Raw genomic sequence first — 22,812 nt, forward strand, 5'->3', positions numbered from 1 at the left:
TGGGAAACAAAAATTAATCAGTGATTATTTGAGGATCTTGGGTTATTTACTGATAGAAAATCTCTTAAATTTCAACACGATCAGATTTGATGGTATGTTTTGTCGCATGAAGGATATATATTTCAGGTGTAGCCACGTATGCATTGCTAGATTTCGGAGCTACACACTCATTTATATCCGAGTCATTTGTCAAGCGACTAGGAATCATACCAGAGGCGATGGATTTTGGATTCAGAGTTTCGATTCCGTCTAGAGATCAGATGTTTACGTCTCAGATAGTGAAGAGATTGGAGCTTCAGTTGCAGAAAAATACGGTGCAGGCAGATTTGATTGTGCTACCGTTACCGGACTTCGATATTATTCTTGGTATGGACTGGCTTTCTTCAAACGGGGCTGCCATAGATTTTCGTCAGAGGTCAGTATCTGTCCGACCGCTCAGCGGTCCGTCATTTATTTTTGAGGCAGCCAGACACCAGCTGATGCCACACATCATTTCTTGCATCTGTGCAAGGAAGCTCATGAAGAGAGGCTGCAAGGCATTTTTGGCGAGTATTGTGACAGTGAATGAGCCAGTCAGCCAGAGGCTAGAGGACATCGAATTGGTCAGGGATTTCTCCAGCGTTTTGTCGAACGATGTTTCAGGCGTTCCACTAGACAGGGAGGTTGATTTCTCTATCGAGCTGATGCCAGGTACAGTGCCGATCTCTAAAGAACCCTATCGTCTAGCACCTGCAGAGATGAAAGAACTGAAGGATCAAATACAAGATTTGCTAGATAAAGGTTTCATTCGCCCGAGCTTTTCTCCACGAGCTTTTCAGTTGGTATCAGAGCAAAGGTCCTGCAAAGGGTTGTGCCACCGTCAGTGCTGGGAAGCTCAGTCGTCAAGCCTTAAACTTGTAAGTTTACATGTTTTATATGATTTTATGATGTTATCTGCCTAATTACATGAATTTTATGTTTACGTCACATGCTTAATTGCTTTATGCGGATATATGATTTATATGCTCAAGAATTTTTATACGTGATACAAAATGAAATACGAAATTATTTGATTTCAACGCCTGTTGGCTTCGTGGTGGAATTGGGCTATGTTGATGTTTGGGTTTTAGTATTGACATTCTACTTTTTGGGCCATAAGTTAATCATGAATATTATGAATTTCTTTGGGACACGTAGATTTTCTAAGAAAATATTTATGATTTGTGGATACTAGTTGAATTAATTTTTGGGAATTACTCATAAGTAATAATGATTCGAGGATTTGCAACGACTTTAGGAGTATAGAAATGTATAAATTGGGATTTTAAGTTTGACGAAAGGTAAGATTGGTTATAGGAATTGATTTTTGGGTAAATAAGTTTAAATTTTTGAAATTATGTCATGGGAAAACTGTAGAAGAAAATTAAGAAAACCGAGAACTTATGGGTTAACTGTAGGATTTTTGAAATCAAGGACCAATCAGGATGATTTTTGAGGAAATTAAGAATTAGTTTTGCAATTATTACGAAATTTTGGGACTAATTTAGTAATAAGCGATAATTGAATGGTCTAAATGGTAAGAATTTTTTATGATTTAGACTTTTAAGAATATTTGGAACCTTGAGATATTTTGGCTATAATGTTATAAGGAATGTTAATCAAGGGTTTTTAAGAATGAATCGATATTAGGTTTGAAAATCTAAGCGTTGGTAGGTTGTGTTTGAGATTTTTAGGTTGAACTTTGATAAGTTGACCAATATTTTGGGTATAAAATAAGAAAAATAATATACGATAAGTATGGTCATCCATCTTTTTATATTGGAAATTTTAAGGAAATTTGAAATTCGAGGTTATAATAGCATAGCACTATGTCAACATCGGTCTTTTTAAGTTGTGATTTGCAAATAAAGATTTAGAAGGAAAAATTAATTGGGATCAATGAGACATAAAGACACCATAAGATTTAGTATTTTATCAGAGTGCACAATGGATGCGTGGATTTTCGGGATACTAGAACTGAAACTAAACTTTGGGTTATCAAGGATAAGCGAATTTCGAGGAGGAAATTCAATTTAAGGGGGGGAAGATTGTAACGCCCCGAAAATTTANTCGAGGAGGAAATTCAATTTAAGGGGGGGAAGATTGTAACGGCCCGAAAAATTAAAAAGTCCACGCGAACCACATGCACGAGTTATTAAATTCCTTTGTATTTTAATTAAATATTTTAATTGCATGAATTAATTTTGTTGTGCATATTTACATGTTTAAAATATACTTTTCTTCATGGTTGCATTAAAATGTATTTTTAAAAGTTATTCGAGTTGCGATCGACGAACGGAAACCGAGGGCTGAAAAATCGAAAATGTTTTTATTAAATAATTGTTTGATTATTTAAAGTAAAGGTGATGTTTTTTCTTATTTTTGAAAATAATAAGGGGTTTTAAGGTGATTTTATACGCCAGGACGTAATTTTTATCGGTGTTGGTTTTTCAACAAAAATACAAACTTTTTGGCAACCCGGCTAATAAATTCACAAACTTATTCAAACAAAATTATTTTAAATATCTTAATTAAATATTAATGGGCTAAGTAGGCTTAATTAAGTTTATTAATGGGCTTAAGCCTTGTTAGTGGATTAATTAAGTATATAATATATTAAAAAACCCCTTAACCCTCCATATTGCTCACGCCACTTTCAGAAATTGCACACCAATTCTCCCTCAAATACACGGCAACCACATCACCAAATTAAGAGAAAAGTTTGAAGGTTCTTCAAGGAAAATCAAGCAATCGTCTCGTCGTCGTCGTTCTTCAATCGCCAACGTTTTCGTGCGTTTAAAATGGAAAGGCACGCCATAATCTTTCCTTCAAACATCTATCACACCATAGTATTTATTTAATTTTGTTTAGCAAAAAAAACAAGTTGCATCACGTTTTATTTTCGAATTTGCATCATAGGTGAATTTTAAAGCTTGTATTTTCATCCAATATCATGTTTGTGTTAGAGTATGTGCCCGGTAACCAACTTGTGGCTCGAACTTTATTGACTCAAATGTAAAACAATATTTATTTTAATAATATTTTACGATTTTATTCGATTATGGCATTATACTTTATCTGTATACCCATGCAAGCTGCATAGATAAAGTCCTTGAATATACAATAGGTACCATGAGGTCTGCGTCGCAACGTAAGATCATGAAACTCATTAGGAAGTGTACCGTATATTCTAAACAGGTTTCTACTGGAATCAGCCGCCTAAAACAAGGATAAAGGCCGCTCGAGATTGAGACTAGCATCTGTGTGTAAACGTCATGTTTCATTGGCAAGGGCATGGAGATGTCCATTCACACAGATGGATGATCATATGATGATGCACCGAACAATCTTCCCTCGGACTGTCCAAGTGGTTCTCACTTATCGAGTGGAATAGTCCGCAGTTATGGTTGTACACCATTAGTCCTTTGACCCAGGACAATGTAGGGGCTATACGTACTAGCATGCACTTTGATTCGTTTACCGACTCTATCGAGTGTCATCAGGTGGCGAGGTTGGGTGTAGTTTCGAAATACGTATGAGCAAATGCATTGTGGTCGGGGATTCACCGTTCGCCTACGGGTGAACATATCCTATGTGATCTGATGAGTTAATAGTGTAAGGAGTCTCTGGCCAGAGCAAGAAATGTGCTTTAGGGAAAGGTGTTTTCCTAGTTGCACATACCATGCCACTATTAGTACTCAAAGATAAATCGCATTGTTATCGAATTCATATGAAACTCTCGATTTACCATTGGTTACAGATTCGATCGGGATATATGTAACGTACCGTACTTTTACTACTTAAAATTTGCGGAAAAATTTAAAATTTACTTAAATAAATCGTGAACCTTCAAATTTTGATTAAGTAGACTGTACGTCTCAAAAATAGTTGCAACGGGAGATCTCAAAACAATGTTTGCCAAAAGTATTTGCAAGGTCATCAAAACAGTAACATAAATCGGAGTATTTAAACAGTTCAAATGTCATTAAAACTTGGGCGGTCCTCGGGTCTAGCTTCCCGCTCAGTCCAAGCCTGCTCCTTGGTCCCCACCTCCAACCTCCTCGTAAACATCCTCACCTGCATCGATCAAGTCCATACTAACCATAGATTCAACACGAATAAACTGGTAGTAACAAATAATACGTAATAAAACCACATGCAACTTCAAAATAGGACATACATACTTGAACTTGAAATGAACTGGAACATGCTTACACAACATAGACGTGCCATAACGTGAAAACTTTTCTTAAACATGCTGCATACTAGAACGTACTTGAACATACATAATCTCATCATTTTTCGTAGAGGCATGTTTCAAAGCAAGTGACCCATAACATAATCGCCTGATCAGACTAACCACAGTACTGGGCTGACAGGGACGTATCCACTGCCACATACATGAGATCCCCGTTCATGCTTTAACGGGTGGATTGGTCCCCGTTCATGATTTAACGCTTTTTAATCCTGATCTAAACCCGTTCATAATTTAACGGGGTGGATTGGTCCCCGTTCATAGTTTAACGCTTTCCAATCCTAAACATAATTTGGTCACAAGACATTTAGCATACATCAAAAACTTTAAAATATTTTCTTTGCACGTCGAACATACTTACTTGGCGTTGAGGGATTCGTTGGAGCTCGCTTTGGGCCCGCTATTGCACATACTAACATTATTTTAAGATACTTAACTTGCATAACTTAAACTTAGGTACTCAAGCTCACCACCAAAGTAAATAAGTAGTTTATGACATTCTAGATCACTCGGGACTTGACCTCGTTTAATCATACTAACCATGACATCAAACCCCGAAACACACTCTAAGATGATGTGTGAACATTTTCCAACAATAAAAGATATGAACTCACTAGTTGAACTTGAACATAAGTGGAAACCAAACATTCTCACAAATGGGGTGGCGCGCGGGCGGGAATATGTTACCGCTCGAGCCCCAGGTCTTCTGGAGACCTGTACGCGAACAGAAAGAATGACTCTCGGGCGGTAAAACGTTACCGCTCGAGCACCAAGCTTACAAAAATGAAACTCTCAACAGTGAAGGTGGCGCTCGCGCGATAAGAAATTACCGCTCGAGCGCCAGGTCTTCTGGAGACCTGTACTCGAACAGAAAGAATGACGCTCGGGCGGTAAAACGTTACCGCTCGAGCACCAAGCTTACAAAAATGAAACTCTCAACAGTGAAGGTGGCGCTCGAGCGCCGAGTGTACTGGACTCCGCGACTTGCATCTTAATACTCCTAACTAAAATAATATAATTCTTTAACCAATCCATCGAGACTCATCCTAGGACACTATGACACTGACTCGACTCCATAAAAACGTCCCAAACGTTCCCAAAGAAACGACGCACCTCACGCAATACAATAAAACCCATAACCTCAAATTTTGACCCCAAAATAGTTTTTACGACTACTCGTTCTCCCAAGTGCCTAACGACACGAAACGAAATGTCAATAACCATCCCAACATCATTAAAAATATACTATACAAGGCAGCGATCACCTTTCGATCCACAACGAAGCCTGCAACAGTAAAACTTCAAGAATTCATCAATAACATATTTTTCAGAAAAAACGCAGTTTGAGCAGTTCCACTAAAACGGTCATAACTCACTCAATTTTCATCCAAAATTTTTGAATTTTATATCAAATCGAAGGTATCAAACAGTTCTACGATTTTTGTGTTGAAAGTTTTCTCGAAATCATGACCAAAAATTCGCAGTATTTAAAAAGACTGCAAAAGACGTGATTTTAGATCCAAAAACGGTTTCAAAAGTGATCTAAACATANTGCAAAAAACGTGATTTTAGATCCAAAAACGGTTTCAAAAGTGATCTAATCATAATTGCTCAAACTTCTACATAACATTCACATGATTTTCATACAAAATACATTGCAACACATACTATGACATGATCGAAGCAGAGAGAAACAGTATATACGTGCCTTATGATGATAAACTTTACCGAAACGACGATACCGAAGCGGAGAAAGAAGCGAGGTCGATCCGGGACGACTTGGCTCGATTTTTCTTTGAAGGAAACAAGCAAAATTTGCTAGAATTTCAATGGGGAAGCGGGGCGGCTGCTAGGGTTCTTAGGAACCTAGGTTTTGCTCTCTCAAAAAAAATAAAATCTGAATGAATTATGTGTGTGTGTTGATCGGCTCTAGGTGTGTGTAAAAGTTTGTAAAGCGTGTAGTGTGTGTGTGTGGCGTGAGTTTGTAGTAATTAGGGAATAAATTTGCTTAATTAAAAATTAACAAGCTAATTTAAAAATACTAACTCTCCCTTAATTAATAAAACTTCTAAATTTAAAATAACTTGTACAAGTGCCAAAACTTTACAAAATTTAACAAAATCATAAAATATCTAAATAGATGATTTAGGCTCTAAAATACTGAAACTTAGTAATTAAATTAATACGCCCCGATCTTAACTTAAAATAAAATACTCCATTAAAATTGCCCAAAATCGTCACCGGGTCTTTTCCTCAATCCTGCTTCGAATAATCGCCTGAAACATGAAACTTGAAAAATATTTTAACGTGCATCATATAACGTAAGTAATTTAAAATAATGCATTTCAATCAATCATGCATTTTAAAAATAGATTCATCAAATGATTTAACAGTTAAATAACTGCATGGGTTATACGTGTACAGAATTTGGGCACTACAGTTCCTCCCCCACTTATAAAAATTTCGTCCTCGAAATTAAATCTTACCGAACAACTCCGGGTAGCGAATCCTCATGTCCACTTCGGACTCCCAAGTGGCTTCCTCCACTGATTGGTTAAGCCGCCGGACTTTGACCAGCTTAGTCGTCTTGTTCCGAAGTCTACGCTCATGTCTGTCTAGGATTTAGATAGGTCTCTCTTCGTAAGACAGGTCTGGAGCCAACTGCAACGGCTCATAACTCAGAATATGCGAAAGATTAGCTAGGTACTTCCTCAGCATCGAGACGTGGAACACGTTGTGTACCCCGGCCAAATTCGGCGGAAGGGCAATACGATACGCTAGCGTCCCAACTCTGTCAAGAATCTCGAACGGTCCAATAAACCTCGGACTCAGCTTGCCTCTTTTCCCAAATCTCATAACACCTTTCATAGGTGATATATTTATAAAAACGTGATCACCCACGGCAAACTCTAGATCTCTCCTCCTTTTGTCAGCATAGCTCTTCTGACGGCTCTGGGCGGTCTTCATCCTGTCACGAATCTTGACCACCACTTCTGCAGTCTGCTGAACTATCTCTGGACCAAGTTCTGCTCTCTCACCGACTTCATCCCAATGAATCGGCGATCTGCACTTCCTTCCATACAATGCTTCATAGGGAGCCATACCAATAGATGCTTGAAAACTGTTGTTGTATGTAAACTCCACTAGAGGTAACTTAGATTCCCAAGTCCCTTGGAAATCGATCATACAGGCTCGCAATAAGTCCTCCAAAATCTGAATCACTCGCTCAGACTGGCCATCTGTCTTCGGGTGAAAGCTGTACTGAATAGAAACTTTTTCCCCATGGCTGCATGCAAACTTTTCCAAAAGGATGAAGTAAACCTCGGGTCCCTGTCGGACACAATAGTAATTGGGATTCCATGCAATCGAATGATCTCCCTGATATAAAGCTCCGCATACTGCGTCATGGAGAAAGTCGTTTTCACTGGCAAGAAATGTGCCGACTTAGTGAGTCAATCCACTATCACCCAAATAGAATTCGATCCTCTGACTGACCTTGGCAAACAAACCACAAAGTCCATTGTAACATTTTCCCATTTCCACTCTGGGATGGGGAGTGGCTTAACCAATCCTGCTGGTCTCTGATGCTCTGCCTTCACCTGCTGACAAGTGAGGCATTCAGACACAAATCTGTGGATGTCTCTCTTCATCCCTGGCCATCAATACAAGATCTACAGGTCTTTGTACATCTTGGTACCTCCTGGTGAATTGAATACGAAGATGCATGTGCCTCTGTCAGAATATCTTGTCTGATCGAATTAACACTAGGCACCCACATTCTACCTCTGTATTTCACAATGCCATCTGAAACTGTGTAAAGTACACTGCCCTTAGCTTCATCCTTCAGCCTCCACTTCTGTAATTGCTCACCTGAAGACTGACCTGCTCGGATACGGTCTAGCAAAGAAGATTGGACTGTCAGATTAGACAGCCTCGGAGCTCTGCCCTTGCGATAAACTTCTAACCCAAACCTCTGAATCTCATACTGAAGAGGTCTCTGTACTGACAACTGTGCTACGACTGCAACCTTACGGCTCAAGGCATCTGCCACAACTTTAGCTTTCCCTGGATGGTAGCTAATTTCACAATCGTAGTCTTTTACCAGCTCTAACCACTGTCTCTGTCTCATATTCAGTTCTTTCTGCATGAAGAAATACTTGAGGCTCTTATGATCAGTGAAAATCTGACATTTCTCGTCGTACAAGTAGTGTCTCCAAATCTTCAACGCAAAGACTACAGCGGCTAACTCAAGATCGTGAGTCGGGTAGTTCTTCTCATGTACCTTCAACTGCCTGGAAGCATAGGCTATAACCCGACCCTGCTGCATCAACACTGCGCCTAGACCGAGCTTAGATGCATCGGTGTATAACACAAAATCCCCTTGCCCTGATGGAATGGCTAACATTGGCGCAGAAATAAGAGCTTGCTTCAAAGCATCGAAGCTATTCTAACACTCGACACTCCATACGAACTTAGCATTCTTCTTTGTCAACGAAGTTAGTGGCACTGCTATCGACGAAAACCCCTAAATAAACTTACGGTAGTAACCGGCTAAACCCAGAAAACTGCGGATCTCTGAAGCATTCTTCGGCTCGACCCATTCCTTAACGGCTGCTACCTTAGCTGGATCTACCTCAATACAACTGCTAGACACTATATGCCCCAAAAACGCTACCTTCTCCAACCAAAACTCACACTTACTGAACTTCGCAAACAACTTGCGACTCTGCAGGATCTGTAAAACTTTCCTCAAATGTTGGCTATGCTCTTCATGGCTCTTCGAGTAAATAAGGATATCGTCAATAAACACTATGACGAATTTATCAATATAAGGTTGGAATACTCGGTTCATGAGGTCCATGAAAATTGCTGGAGCATTCGTCAATCCAAACGGCATCACTAAGAACTCGTAATGCCCATACCTGGTCCTGAAGGCTGTTTTGTGAACATCTGCATCTTTCACATTCAGCTGGTGATACCCTGATCGAAGATCTATTTTTGAGAACACTGTAGCTCCATGCAGCTGATCACATAAGTCTTCGATTCTAGGAAGTGGGTCTTTGTTCTTGATCGTTACCTTGTTCAGCTCTCGGTAATCGATACACAGCCTCATGCTCCCATCCTTCTTCTTTACGAACAGCACTGGTGCGCCATATGGAGAGAAACTAGGGCGAATAAATTCCTTGTTAAGAAGCTCTTGTATCTGCTGTTTAAGTTCTAGCATCTCAGTTGGAGCTAATCGGTACGGTGCCTTGGAGATTGGCACTGTGCCTGACATAAGATCAATGGAAAACTCCATCTCTCTATCTGGTGGAAGACCTGTGACGTCGTCAAGAAAGAAGTCTGGGAAGTCTCTGACTACCGGCACATCTGATATGGATGGAGTGGGCGCATCAGGTGTCGAAACAATGCTGGCCAAGAAAGCCTGACACCCCTTAGAAATAAGTCTTCGTGCCTGCATGCAGGAGATCATACGAGGGAAGCTTCTCCATCTGTCTGGCTCAAATAGAATCTGCTCCATTCCCATCGGTCTGACCAACACTGATCTCTTCTGAAAGTCGATCAGGACTCGGTTCTTTGTCAGCCAGTCCATTCCCAAGATAATGTCAAATTTTGGCATCGGCAATACTATCAGGTCGGCATACACCAGGTGGCCCTGCAGTTCTAGATCAATATCTCTGACCACACTGGTAGCTAACAGTTCTTCCACTGATGGGACTGTCACTGAATAGTCACATCAAGGCCGATAGACTTGATGTCTAAATGATTAGCGAATGCCTCCGAGATGAAAGAGTGAGTGGCTCCCGAATCTATCAGGGCCTTCGTGGCTAATCTCTTAATGAAGATATTTCCTGAGAGACGTTAGCACGACACGAAACTTATATCCCAAAAGCTCTATCATAAATCTTATGCAACAAAATATACCAAAATTCCAACTAGCAACTTAATAATCCCAAAACAAAACGAGCATGCAAGGTAAAAATCTAATACTGTACTGAATTAAATAAATTACCCATCAACAGTGTAGTGTCTGGGTTCGCCTCCAGAGCATGCATGGCGAATACCCTGCCCTGGGTTGGCTGTTTCCATTGTGGGCACTCCTTCAACATGTGGTCACTTGCTCCACATTTAAAGCACTTGCCTGATCCGTATAAACACTCTCCCGGATGCTGGCGATTGCATTTAGGACACACTAGAAAATTCCCAGGTCTCTGAGGCGTCTTCTGCTGCTGAATAGGACCCTTGCCTTTCGGTGGTCCTTGATAAGGCTTTTTCCCCTGCTGCCCCTGGTAAGGTTTCTTGAACTGGGGCCTCTGATGCTGCTGCTGCTGATGTGGTGGTGCCTGGTAAGGCCTCTTGCCCTGCCTGTCAGCCTCAATATCCCTCTGATCTTGCTCTGCCGCCAAAGCTCTCGATACGGCAACTGAGTAAGTGGCAGGACCAGCAACTCGAACGTCACGGCGCAAGACCGGCCGCAATCCATCTATAAAATGCCTCAACTTCTCCCGGGCATCATTAGCTATCAGGGGCACAAAGTAACACCCCCTCTCAAACTTCCGGACGAAGTCTGCCACGCTGCTGTCTCCCTGTCGCAGCGACATGAACTCTCTGGTAAGTCTGGATCGTACTTCCTCAGTGAAGTACTTGGCGAAGAATATTTCCTTAAACCCATTCCAAGACAAAGTCGGCAAATTAACTACCACCGACGCACTATCCCACCAACGCCTGGCATCCTCTGCTAGAAGAAATATGGCACAACGGACTCGGTCTGCATCCTGCAGCTCCATGAAATCAAAGATCACTTCGATGGACTTAATACATCCCTCTGCCACCATCGGGTCCGTAGTTCCCAAAAACTCCTTAGGATTCATCCTCTGAAACCTCTCATACACCGCTTCAGGTCTGGGCCTTGCCCCTGCATTCGCTGCAGCCTGGTTCCCCGCAAACTGCGCGAAGAACTGCGTCATACCTGCAAGCATCTGCGCCTGCATATCCGGAGGTGGACGATGAGGAGTGACCCTCTCCTCATCTCGGGCCTCTCGGTTCTCCTCTCTAGCTTCGCGGTTAATCACACGTCTGGGAGGCATACTGTTCCAGCAATTTACCCACCACGTAAACCCAATATGCATAAACATGATACTAATAGCATAAGATGCACGTAATTTGAATTAAAAACATGGACATGCTGAAATCATGATTCAATGCTTACTACATACGTAATGCAAAACTTTAAAACTTACAGACTTGAGGTGTGACTTCATGAGCTTCTTGCGACTGGCAGTAAGCGTAACCCTTTACAAGAACACCGCTCTGATACCAACTGTAACGTACCGTACTTTTACTACTTAAAATTTGCGAAAAAATTTAACATTTTATTAAATAAATCGTGAACCTTCAAATTTTGATAAAGTAAACTGTACGTCTCAAAAATAGTTGCAACGGAAGATCTCAAAACAATGTTTGCCAAAAGTATTTGCAAGGTCATCAAAACAGTAACATAAATCGGTGTATTTAAACAGTTCAAATGTCATTAAAACTTGGGCGGTCCTCGGGTCTAGCCTCCCGCTCAGTCCAAGCCTGCTCCTTGGTCCCCACCTCCAGCCTCCTCGTAAACATCCTCACCTGCATCGATAAAGTCTAGTGAGTCTAAAGACTCAACACGCATAAACTGGTAGTAACAAATAATACATAATAAAACCACATGCAACTTCAAAATAGGACATACATACTTGAACTTGAAATGAACTGGAACATGCTTACACAACATAGACATGTCATAACGTGAAAACTTTTCTTAAACATGCTGCATACTAGAACATACTTGAACATACATAATCTCATCATTTTTCGTAGAGGCATGTTTCAAAGCAAGTAACCCATAACATAATCGCCTGATCAGACTAACCACAGTACTGGGCTGACAGAGACGTATCCACTGCCACATACATGAGATCTCCGTTCATGCTTTAACGGGTGGATTGGTCCCCGTTCATGATTTAACGCTTTCCAATCCTGATCTAAACCTGTTCATAATTTAACGGGGTGGATTGGTCCCCATTCATAGTTTAACGCTTTCCAATCCTAAACATAATTTGGTCACAAGACATTTAGCATACCTCAAAAACTTTAAAATATTTTCTTTGCACGTCGAACATACTTACTTGGCGTTGAGGGATTCGTTGGAGCTCGCTTTGGGGCCGCTGCTGCACAGACTAACATGATTTTAAGATACTTAACTTGCATAACTTAGACTTAGGTACTCAAGCTCACCACCAAAGTGAATAAGTAGCTTATGACATTCTAGATCGCTCGGGACTTGACCTCGTTTAATCATACTAACCATGACATCAAACCCCGAAACACACTCTAAGATGACGTGTGAACATTTCTCAACAATAAAAGACATGAAATCACTATTTGAACTTGAACATAAGTGGAAACCAAACATTCTCACAGATGAGGTGGCGCTCGGGCGGTAATATGTTACCGCTGGAGCGCCAGGTCTTCTGGAGACCTGCACTCGAACAGAAAGAGTAGCGCTCGGGCGGTAAAGCATTATCGCTCGGTAGCCGAGCTTACAAAAATGAAACTCTCAACAGTGAAGGTGGAGCTCGGGCGGTAAAAAATTACCGCTCGGGCGCCGAGTGTACTGGACTCCGCGACTTGCATCTTAATACTCCTAACTAAAATAATACGATTCTTTAACCAATCCATCGAGACTCATCCTAGGACACTATGACACTGACTCGACTCCATAAAAACGTCCCAAACATTCCCAAAGAAACGACGCTCCTCACGCAATACAATAAAACCCTTAACCTCAAATTTTGACACCAAAATAGTTTTTAGGACTACTCGTTCTCCCAAGTGCCTAACGACACGAAACGAAACGTCAATAACCATCCAAACATCATTAACAATATACCTATACGCGGCAGCGATTACCCATCGACCCCCAACGAAGCCTACAACAGTAAAACTTCAAGAATTCATCAATAACATAAAATACAAAAAAAACGCAGTTTGAGCAGTCCCACTAAAACGGTCATAACTCAATCAATTTTCATCCAAAATTTTTGAATTTTATATCAAATCGAAGGTATCAAAAAGTTCTACGATTTTTGTGTTGAAAGTGTTCTCGAAATCATGACTGAAAATTCTCATTATTTAAAAAGACAGCAAAAAATGTGATTTTAGATCCAAAAACAGTTTCAAAAGTGATCTAAACATAATTTCTCAAACTTCTACACAACATTCACATGATTTTCATACAAAATACATTGCAACGCATACTATGACATGATCGAATGAGAAATAAATAGTATATACGTGCCTTATGATGATAAACTTTACCGAAACGACGATACCGAAGCGGAGAAAGAAGCGAGGTTGATCCGGGACAACTTGGCTCGATTTTTCTTTGAAGGATACAAGCAAAATTTGCTGGAATTTCAATGGGGAAGTGGGGCGGCTGCTAGGGTTCTTAGGAACCTAGGTTTTGCTCTCTCAAAAAAAATAAAATTTGAATGAATTATGTGTGTGTGTATGTTGATCGGCTCTAGGTGTGTGTAAAAGTGTGTAAAGCGTGTAGTGTGTGTGTGTGGCGTGAGTTTGTAGTAATTAGGGAATAAATTTGCTTAATTAAAATTTAACAAGCTAATTTAAAAATACTAACTCTCCCTTAATTAATAAAACTTCTAAATTTAAAATAACTTGTACAAGTGCCAAAACTTTAAAAAAGTTAACAAAATCATAAAATATCTAAATAGATGATTTAGGCTCTAAAATACTGAAACTTAATAATTAAATTAATATGCCCCGATCCTAACTTAAAATAAAATACTCCATTAAAATTGCCCAAAATCGTCACCGGGTCTTTTCCTCAATCCCGCCTCGAATAATCGCCTGAAACATGAAACTTGAAAAATATTTTAACGTGCATCATATAACGTAAGTAATTTAAAATAATGCATTTAAATAAATCATACATGGTAAAAATCAATTAATCAAATGATTTAACAATTAAATAAATGCATGGGTTATACGTGTACAGAATTTGGGCACTACAATATATGTGTTGAAGGGACCGTACTGTACGCTAACCATGACTAAAGGTTCTTGCAGGCACTATCAGTGATACCTAGAGGATCATGGGGCGATGCTAGTAGAGGCTCTTACCATGATCCGATAGATGCAATCAGAAATGAGTTCTGACATTCTTGATCAAAGAGTTGATGAAAAGAATGGGATTGACTAGGGTAAACCCGAAAAAGAATAAATGTTATTCTGAATCACATGAAGATGTGAACCCACGGTTAGTTATATCCCTGAACCATTGAGGGTCACACAAGTATCGGATTCTGTGTTCCTGTTGAGATAGTGAAATTTCAAGGAGTTGGAATTTGGTGATTATATTTTGATGGAGATCAAACAAGAAGCTTATAAAGGAGTTTATGAGCTGATTTCATAGGATGGAAGAAATAGAAGTTGGCATGATTGCTAAATAAGGAAGGAGAGTGGAACTGCCTGTTTTGAGAAGGAGTTCACTAAAACTGGCAGCTGCCAAATATGGTAACTGCCATATATGGTAAGTTCCAAAATTGGTAAATGAAAATTTTGATCTTCGAAATTTTCAATTTTCATTATATGAACTAGATTTGTATCCTTGACATATCGACGCTCTCGGATCGTCGATCGGGGTTATAATGAGTTCGAAATCATTTATTTAGTGAATTGAAAATTTACTAATTAAATGGTGGTGCTAGTAGTAGTGACTACTAACATGAACAAATTCTCATAAATATTCTAGAGGAGTCGAGAATTAAATTAATCAAGGATTTAATTTACAAATTAAATCATGGTTATTTAATTTTATATACATATACATGTATATATTTTATATGGTGATATAAAATATGTTTTTATGATATTATTATATAATGTATTATTAAAGGTTAATAAATACATTATATATTAATAATATGAGAATTTAAATATAATGAAATTATTAGAGCCCTTGTAGGAGAGGGACTCCTAATTAGATTAGGAGTCTCACTCTATAAATACACCATTAGGGCTCATTGTTGAGGAATGAATTTTTGCACACAAAACCACAACAAATTCTCTTCAATCTCTCCTTGAAAGTCACGGCAAGATCATGAGAATTGGAAGAAAAATTTTGGCCAAAAAAAATTAGATTTGTTTTAATTATGGATTAAGAATCCATAATATTGCTTAATGATTGATTAAGAATTAATTAGCCAAAAACCATGATTTTTGAGGGAAGGAACTCTCGGCCATCTCTTGAAAATTGAGGGGAAAAATTTCGACTACTTTTGTGTCTTCTATCGTTGTGCTACTTCATCTCCGGATTTTGGAAATTCGGATATTGTAGTCTCAACGCACAAATCTCTTGCGATTTCTAGTAGGGCGGGCAAAAATCAGAATATTCCCGACCCTTCCCGACTTCCGACCCTGGCCCGCCCCGAAATTTTCCCTACCCGAAATTTTCCCGACCCGAGTGGTTGGGATTTTTCCCGACCCGCTCAAAATCGGGAAAGGGATCGGGATTATAAGATATACCCGATGGGATTCCCGACCCGACCCGAATATATTAATAAATTTAAAGATTTAATTTTATTTGAAAAAGAGACTAAAATACTAATTTTATTTATTGAATTAAAATATATTTTTTAAATTTAATCTAACCCATAACCATAATCTACGGTTCTCCTCCCGCTGCTACAGTTCCTTCCAATTATTTCCTTCACTTTCAGCCTCGACCTCAGCCTTCACTTCAACATACTGCCTTCAGGTTTGTCATTTTTTTGGGTGTTTGCTTTGGATTTATGCCTGCCTTCAGGGTTCGTTATTTGCGTGTTCATGTTTTCCTTGGTATATGGTTGGTTTTGATGGGTTACTATAGTGAAAAATGAATATGTGGTGGTATATACATATTGTTCATTATCAATTTTTGAAGAAAAGAAATACTACATACTACACATTATGTCATGATGTTCAATGAATTTTTTAAAAAATATTTATCGGGATTTTGTCTCCCTTCCCGATTAGATCCCGAACATTCGGGATCCCGAACATTCGGGTCCCGATATTTGTCGGGTACGGGATCGGGAATCTTTTTTTTTATTCCCAATTTTTATCGGGACGGGGATCGGGTTAGGAGGTTATGGGACGGGTCCCTACTCGATCCCAGCCCTAATTTCTAGTGCAATCCAAGCGAGGTACAAAGTCTCTGATCGTGGACCTGATTAGGCGATCAAATTTGAAGAGCCGTTCGTAGGAATTTACAAGAAGGGATATCTCCGCTTAAAAACCGGAATAGTCATGGGTGGTCAGTGGTTAGACGACTGGAAGAGTCCAAGGCAACTAGGAAACCCAATTCAACAAAGACACTAACACACACACAAGCATGCAAACGGACCTTCTGTCCAGCAAGTTTTTGAGCGGGACAGGGTTGGTTTTTCATGCTAGTCTTGGTCAGTAGGGTCCCTAGGTGTGTTGGCTCGGGTTTGGCTCAAGGTGGCTCGGGCGTGGCTCGAGTAAATTGGGAGATGATTCAGTGGGCTCGTTAGTGTGTCAAAAATGAAAATTAAAAGGCAAAAATTGAATTCTTGGGTCCACGGGTGTGGCTCATGACTTGAAAGGGTAGAATAAATACTAAAAATTTTATGTTTAAAATTTGGGATCAAAATAACGAGTTTTGGATTTATTCGTGATTTAATCGCCGCACGAAATGCTAATTAGATAATTAATTGAAAAGCCTAGTTTTTTGCTTTATAAAATTATAGAAAATTATATTTAAGCGTAAATAATTATTATAAGTCTAAATTTTTAATTTGAGAATTTTATATTAAGTTTTGGTTTAATTCGAGATTAAAACGCATTAATACATTATATTGAAAGATTAATTTATAAGTGGTCGAATTAAGCTAAATAAAAATATAGGAAAATTCATGTAAGCTTAAATCATTATTTGGGACATATTAGAGTCAATGAAATTAAGAAAAAGTAAAAAATGTGAAATTTTACGTCCAGGGGTAAAACGGTCATTGTACACCAAGAAATTAGTAAACGTCATGGCAGTGTCCTGAATACTGTTTTATATGCTAATATGATTATTTTTAATGTTTATAAATATGAATTGTTACATGTTAAAATGATTATTTTAAATGTTTATGGATTTTTATATGTTAAAACGTTTATTTTAAATGTTTAAGATTTAACATGTCAAAATGTTATTTTAAAAGTTAGGATTTAATATGTTAAAATGTTGATTTTTAAATGTTTATGAATTTTATGATTTAATATGTTATGATTTATTATTTTTAAGGTTTATGGGTTTTATGATTAAACGAAAACGTTAAAAGAGATGTTGCATGTTTGGTTTCGAAAAAGCAAAATGATACGTATATGCATGATTTTTATAAAGTGATGATAACATGTTGAAGGACGTGAAGGGATTGTGACTAATACGATGATATGTTGGAGATATCATGAGGGTTATGGTCCCAGTAGGAGCCCGACGATCGTACTTTCTTGGATACGGATATGTATATGTATATGATGATATGCTTTGGGATAATATGAGGGGAAAAGGCCCAAAGGGAGCCCATTTTTGGGAGAAGGACCCAGAAGGAGCCCATGCGTGGGAAAAGACACCAGAGGGAGCCTGTCTATGGGAGAAGGCCCCCGAGGGAGCCCCAACGATCGTATTTCCATATTATGAGGATAGGCCAAGGCCCAGTTGACCGGTGAGAGTGTTGCTAGTGTCCCCGCCGCCCAATACTGTGGTTACATGTAGATGGATCCATCGCCCAACACGTATATAAACACGAAAGTCACAATCAACGATCTGAATTCAACAAAACACGTATATGAACATGAATATGAATATGTATATGTTGATGATGATATGGATATGTTTATGATAATATGAAAAGGTTTATGATTCTACATGTTTATGAAAATGTTTATGTTTAAAGTTTATGCATCATTATGAAAATGTTTTTATTTAAAGTTTATGCATCTTCATGAAAATGATATTTTAAGTATAGGTATTTTTCACTGTTGTATGTGAGCTGTATACGTATTATGTTGTTATCAAGATTATGGAGTGTTGAGTCTTTAGACTCACTAGGTGTGATTGATGCAGATGATTATGATAATATGTTAATGGAGATCTTGATGGTTGACTTTGTTGGACTGAAGGTGCACATAACCCGAGGACCGACGCTAGTTTTTCGCACTAGTTATGATTTATGATTTTAAGTGATGCTAAAGATATTTTTACGATGATTTAATTAGGAGTGGTTTTTGAGAGGTTATAGTATGAGCTATACTTTTCAAATAATGTTTTTAGATTTGATAAGACGTTTAACGATTTTATGCTTTAAACTATTTTCTTTTAGATTTTTAAATGTTAGTTGGATGTTTATTTTTAAAATGGTGACAAGATATTTTAAAGTATTTATATACATGTATAATTTTAATTATGGAGATTAAGGAGAAAAAAAAATTTCTAGCACGATTTAAGAAAACGAGTAGCAGACGTTTCATATCCACTGCCCAGGATCGAGGATCTATTTGACCAGCTTCAGGAAGCATCAGTAATCGCGAAGATAGATCTCCGATCATGATACCACCAGCTGAGGGTGAGAGATTCTGACGTGCATAAGACGGCTTTCAGGACGCGTTATGGGCACTATGAGTTTATGGTGATGACCTTCGAACTGACGAACGCGCCAGAGATCTTCATGGATCTCATGTATCACGTTTTCAGCCGTATTTGGATCAGTTCGTCATAGTTTTCATAGATGACATACTGATTTATTCGAAGAGCAGAGAGGAGCACAGTCAGCATTTGAGGACTGTACTGCAGACTTTACAGGACAGATGACTGTATGCCAAGTTCAGTAAGTGTGAGTTCTGGCTAGATAGAGTGGCATTCTTGGGCCACATCATATCCCGAGATGGATTGGAGGTCGATCCCAGTAAGGTTGAGGCAGTCCGTTATTGGCCAGTGCCGAAGAGTGTGACAAAGATCCGTAGTTTCTTGGGGTTGGTTGGATACTACCGGAAGTTCATTCAGGCATTTTTATTGCGGTGCTTATATGACCGCCTTGATGAAGAAGAATGCCAAATTCATCTAGGGATCAGAGTGTCAGGAGAGTTTTGACAGGCTGAAGCATGCATTGACCACATCGTCAGTTCTATCTATTCCATCAGGGCAAGGAGAGCTGAACATGAGACAACGTAGGTGGCTGGAATTAGTGAAAGATTATGACTGCGACATTAGCTACCATCCGGGTAAGGCTAATGTGGTTGCAGATGCCCTGAGCAGGAAGAATACAGTGATCGCTCAGTTGTCGGTACAGAGACCGTTGCAGGCAGAGATTTAGAGGTTTGAGCTTTCGGTTTATGCCAGGGGTGATGCCCCTAGTCTTTCTACCCTGACAATGCAGTCGACACTGAGGTACAGGATCCGAGCAGGGCAGAATTCTGACGAGCAATTACAGAAGTGGAGACAGAGGGATGAGTCTAAGGGTCCGATGTTGTATAAAGTTGAGGACGACATAGTCAGATATCGTGTCCGACTGTGGGTTCCTAGCAGTGATTTCCTGAGAGCAGATATCATGAGTGAGGCCCACAGAACCTCGTACTCCATCAATCCAGGGAGTACTAAGAGGTATATGGATCTACAGACTGTTTATTGGTGGTTGGGAATGAAGGGTGATATTCTGCGTTTCGTCTCTGAGTGTTTGACATGTCAACAGGTCAAGGCAGAACATCAGTGACCTGCAGGGAAGCTGAGACCACTCCCTATTCCCGAGTGGAAATGGGAAAACATTACCATGGATTTCTTGACAGAGCTTCCGAGGACGACATGAGGATATAATGTCATTTGGGTGATAGTTGATCGACTTACTAAATTAGCACACTTTTTACCGATCAGGAAGACTTTGACCATGACTCAGTACGCAGAACTATACATCAGAGAGATAGTCAGGCTGCACGGGATTCCAGTGTCTATCGTGTCAGAAAGAGAATTCATAATGTGTTCCACGTCTCGATGCTGCAGAAGTACATGTCGAACCCTTCGCATGTACTGAATTTTTATCCACTTGCTGTTGACACCGAACCTGTCTTTCGAGGAGAGACCCACTCAGATATTAGATAGTCATGAGAGGAAGCCCCGGAACAAGGTGATCCACATGGTCAAAGTCAAGTGGCTGAATCATTCTGAGGAGGAAACTACTTGGGAGACGGAGACCGAGATGAGGAGTCACTACCCGGAGTTGATCGGTATGTTTTAAATTTTGGAGGACGAAGTTCTGTTTACGAGAGGGAGAATTGTAAGGTCTAAGAAATTCGAACTACGTAACCTGACTGCATGCAATTTAGGGTTTTACTAAAATATGTGTTTAATTATTTTAAAAGCTTTAAAGGTGTGATTATTGCATGGTTATGTATGTCATTTCATGTTTTATTTAAAGTTACATGCCTTAGGACCTTAAGTTGCATTACGCGCTCGAACAAGGTACAGAGACCGGGGATAATCAGGAAAATTTTTTTATTAAATAATTATTTTTAATTATGTAATATATGGTGTAATTAAGTATGATTTTTGAAAATGGGCCTTGGTTGGGTATTTTTACTCGTCGGGTCATATTTTTAACCGGTACGCAAATTTTAACGATTCGGAGAACTTTTTGAGGGTTTGGGCAATATTTTCAAAAACGTACCAAAACAAAATATTCTTCGGGAGTGTTATTGAACTTGAAGGGTTTGCTTGATTGCTTAATGGGCCAAAATCTTTTTTATCCCTTTAATTTTTTTTTAAAGGCCCATTAGTACATAATTTTCCTACTTAAACACTATCCTATCAAACCCTAACCCTAACCTAAGCATTTGGCCGCCCCCTCCCTCTCATCAACCACAGGCTCCCTTTGAATTTACAGCAGCCAACTCGAGGATTCTTCAAAGCTTTCAAGAATGTTCCTCCCATGTCTCTCTGGTGCTCGTCCTACGCGTAGTTATCCAAGTTTTCGAGTGTTTAGATGCAAGGGCACGCCATAAATCTTGTATTACTCATCATTCAAGCTACTTATTGCTGATGTGTGTGTGTTTGCATGAGAAATGATTTGATCAAGCATGTGGTATCGTTTTTTTAATAGCTTGACATGAAATATGCTTACTATGTTGTTGAAACTAATGTTCTTATCGCTTTTGTGCAACGGACTGCCATGGTTAAGGGGCTAAGGGCTGTACACGATGGGAGTCTTGGTGTCAAGGGGCTAGAGTCGAGTGGTAGCCTTGGTTTGCGAAGGTCGATCTCATGTTTACTTGGCGGAGGGCTCGGTTATGGCTAGGTCGGAAGAATGGAGTGCACCAGCGGTGCAAGGGTTCAAAGCCTTGGACCACACTCTGGTGGGTCTGCCATGGCTTAGGATGGCTCAAACCTGTTGGTATTGGTATTAGAGTCGGACAAGAGGGTTAAGCGCGAAGGTGTCACGGTTAGGGCTTGGTGAGAGAGTTTACGGGTGTTTACATTTGGCAGCGTGCATGGGGCTATGGGCCACGGCTAGGTCAGTCAAGCAGGGTCCAGTGGTGGGCTAGGAAGGTCTGGTGAGGGTCTTGTCCGAGCTGGTTCAGGGAAGGGTCGAGTTATTAACTTGGAAATGTGGTTAGGATTTCGACAACTTTGTGCTGGAAATTTCCAGCAGATGTCCAGCTGAGTTCGGGAGTCATAAATGATCTGAATTAGGTTGTTAAAGGGCTGGTCATGTGTGGTGAAGTCATGGTTTAAGTTCGGAAAAATTTGGTTGAGTTTCGGGTTGATTCGGGTTAAAACCAATACCCCGGTCCAAGTTTTAAAACGAATCATATAAGTTATAGAACGGGCTCGAGGTTTTGCACCCGAGTCGAGTTAGCAGTCCTGCCAGCACCCTAATCTCAAAATTTCACGTTTTAAATGCGTATGATATCATGAACATGACTTTTAATGATATTATGAAAAATACGTTGCATGCTTGATTTTAAGAAAAATTTTCGTATATACAAGATTTTTATAAAGTGATGAATATGATGACATGTTTTGAAGGATGGGAGTTGGTTGTGACTAATACAAATACGAATACGATGACATATAAGACCAAGGCTCAGTGGATAGGTAATACTATCGCTGATGTCCCCGCCGCCGGGTTCCACGGTTATACGTAGATGGATCCATTGAATAGAGCTGATAGGAAAGTCACAACTAATGAACGGAATTCAATTAAAGAAAATGAACACGTATATGATGATATGTTGAGACATGTTTTGACACGTTATGCTTTATTACGTTGACGTCTACGTTTTTAAGATCATGAAATATATGTTGATTACAATACTTTTCACTGTTGCATGTTATGTATATGTACTCATTACAACGTATATGATATGTTGAGTCTTTACACTCACTAGGTGTTAATGATGGAGGTGAGCATATCGATGAGAAGACTGGAGGCGCCGAAGACTGA

The 22,812-nt window shown here is 39.5% G+C and overlaps 1 protein-coding gene across 1 annotated transcript; it reads left to right on the plus strand.

Moving 5' to 3' along the window:
• Nucleotides 1–218: 218 nt before the first annotated feature.
• Nucleotides 219–22,812, plus strand: LOC140974942 (uncharacterized). Its single transcript, XM_073438434.1, has 2 exons — nucleotides 219–690; nucleotides 22,757–22,812. The coding sequence occupies exons 1-2, from the start codon at nucleotides 219–221 to the stop codon at nucleotides 22,810–22,812; spliced, it is 528 nt and encodes a 175-aa protein (XP_073294535.1).

This window comes from Primulina huaijiensis, chromosome 4 (genome assembly GCF_012295235.1).
Source record: "Primulina huaijiensis isolate GDHJ02 chromosome 4, ASM1229523v2, whole genome shotgun sequence".
NCBI lineage: Eukaryota > Viridiplantae > Streptophyta > Magnoliopsida > Lamiales > Gesneriaceae > Primulina > Primulina huaijiensis.

Bases quoted from the DNA above. Each gene is read 5' to 3' on its own strand.
- LOC140974942 (XM_073438434.1), top strand. From the start codon at position 219: ATGGATTTTGGATTCAGAGTTTCGATTCCGTCTAGAGATCAGATGTTT. The intron at 691-22,756 runs GTACAGTGCCGA...TACACTCACTAG, and splicing joins CTCTATCGAGCTGATGCCAG to GTGTTAATGATGGAGGTGAG.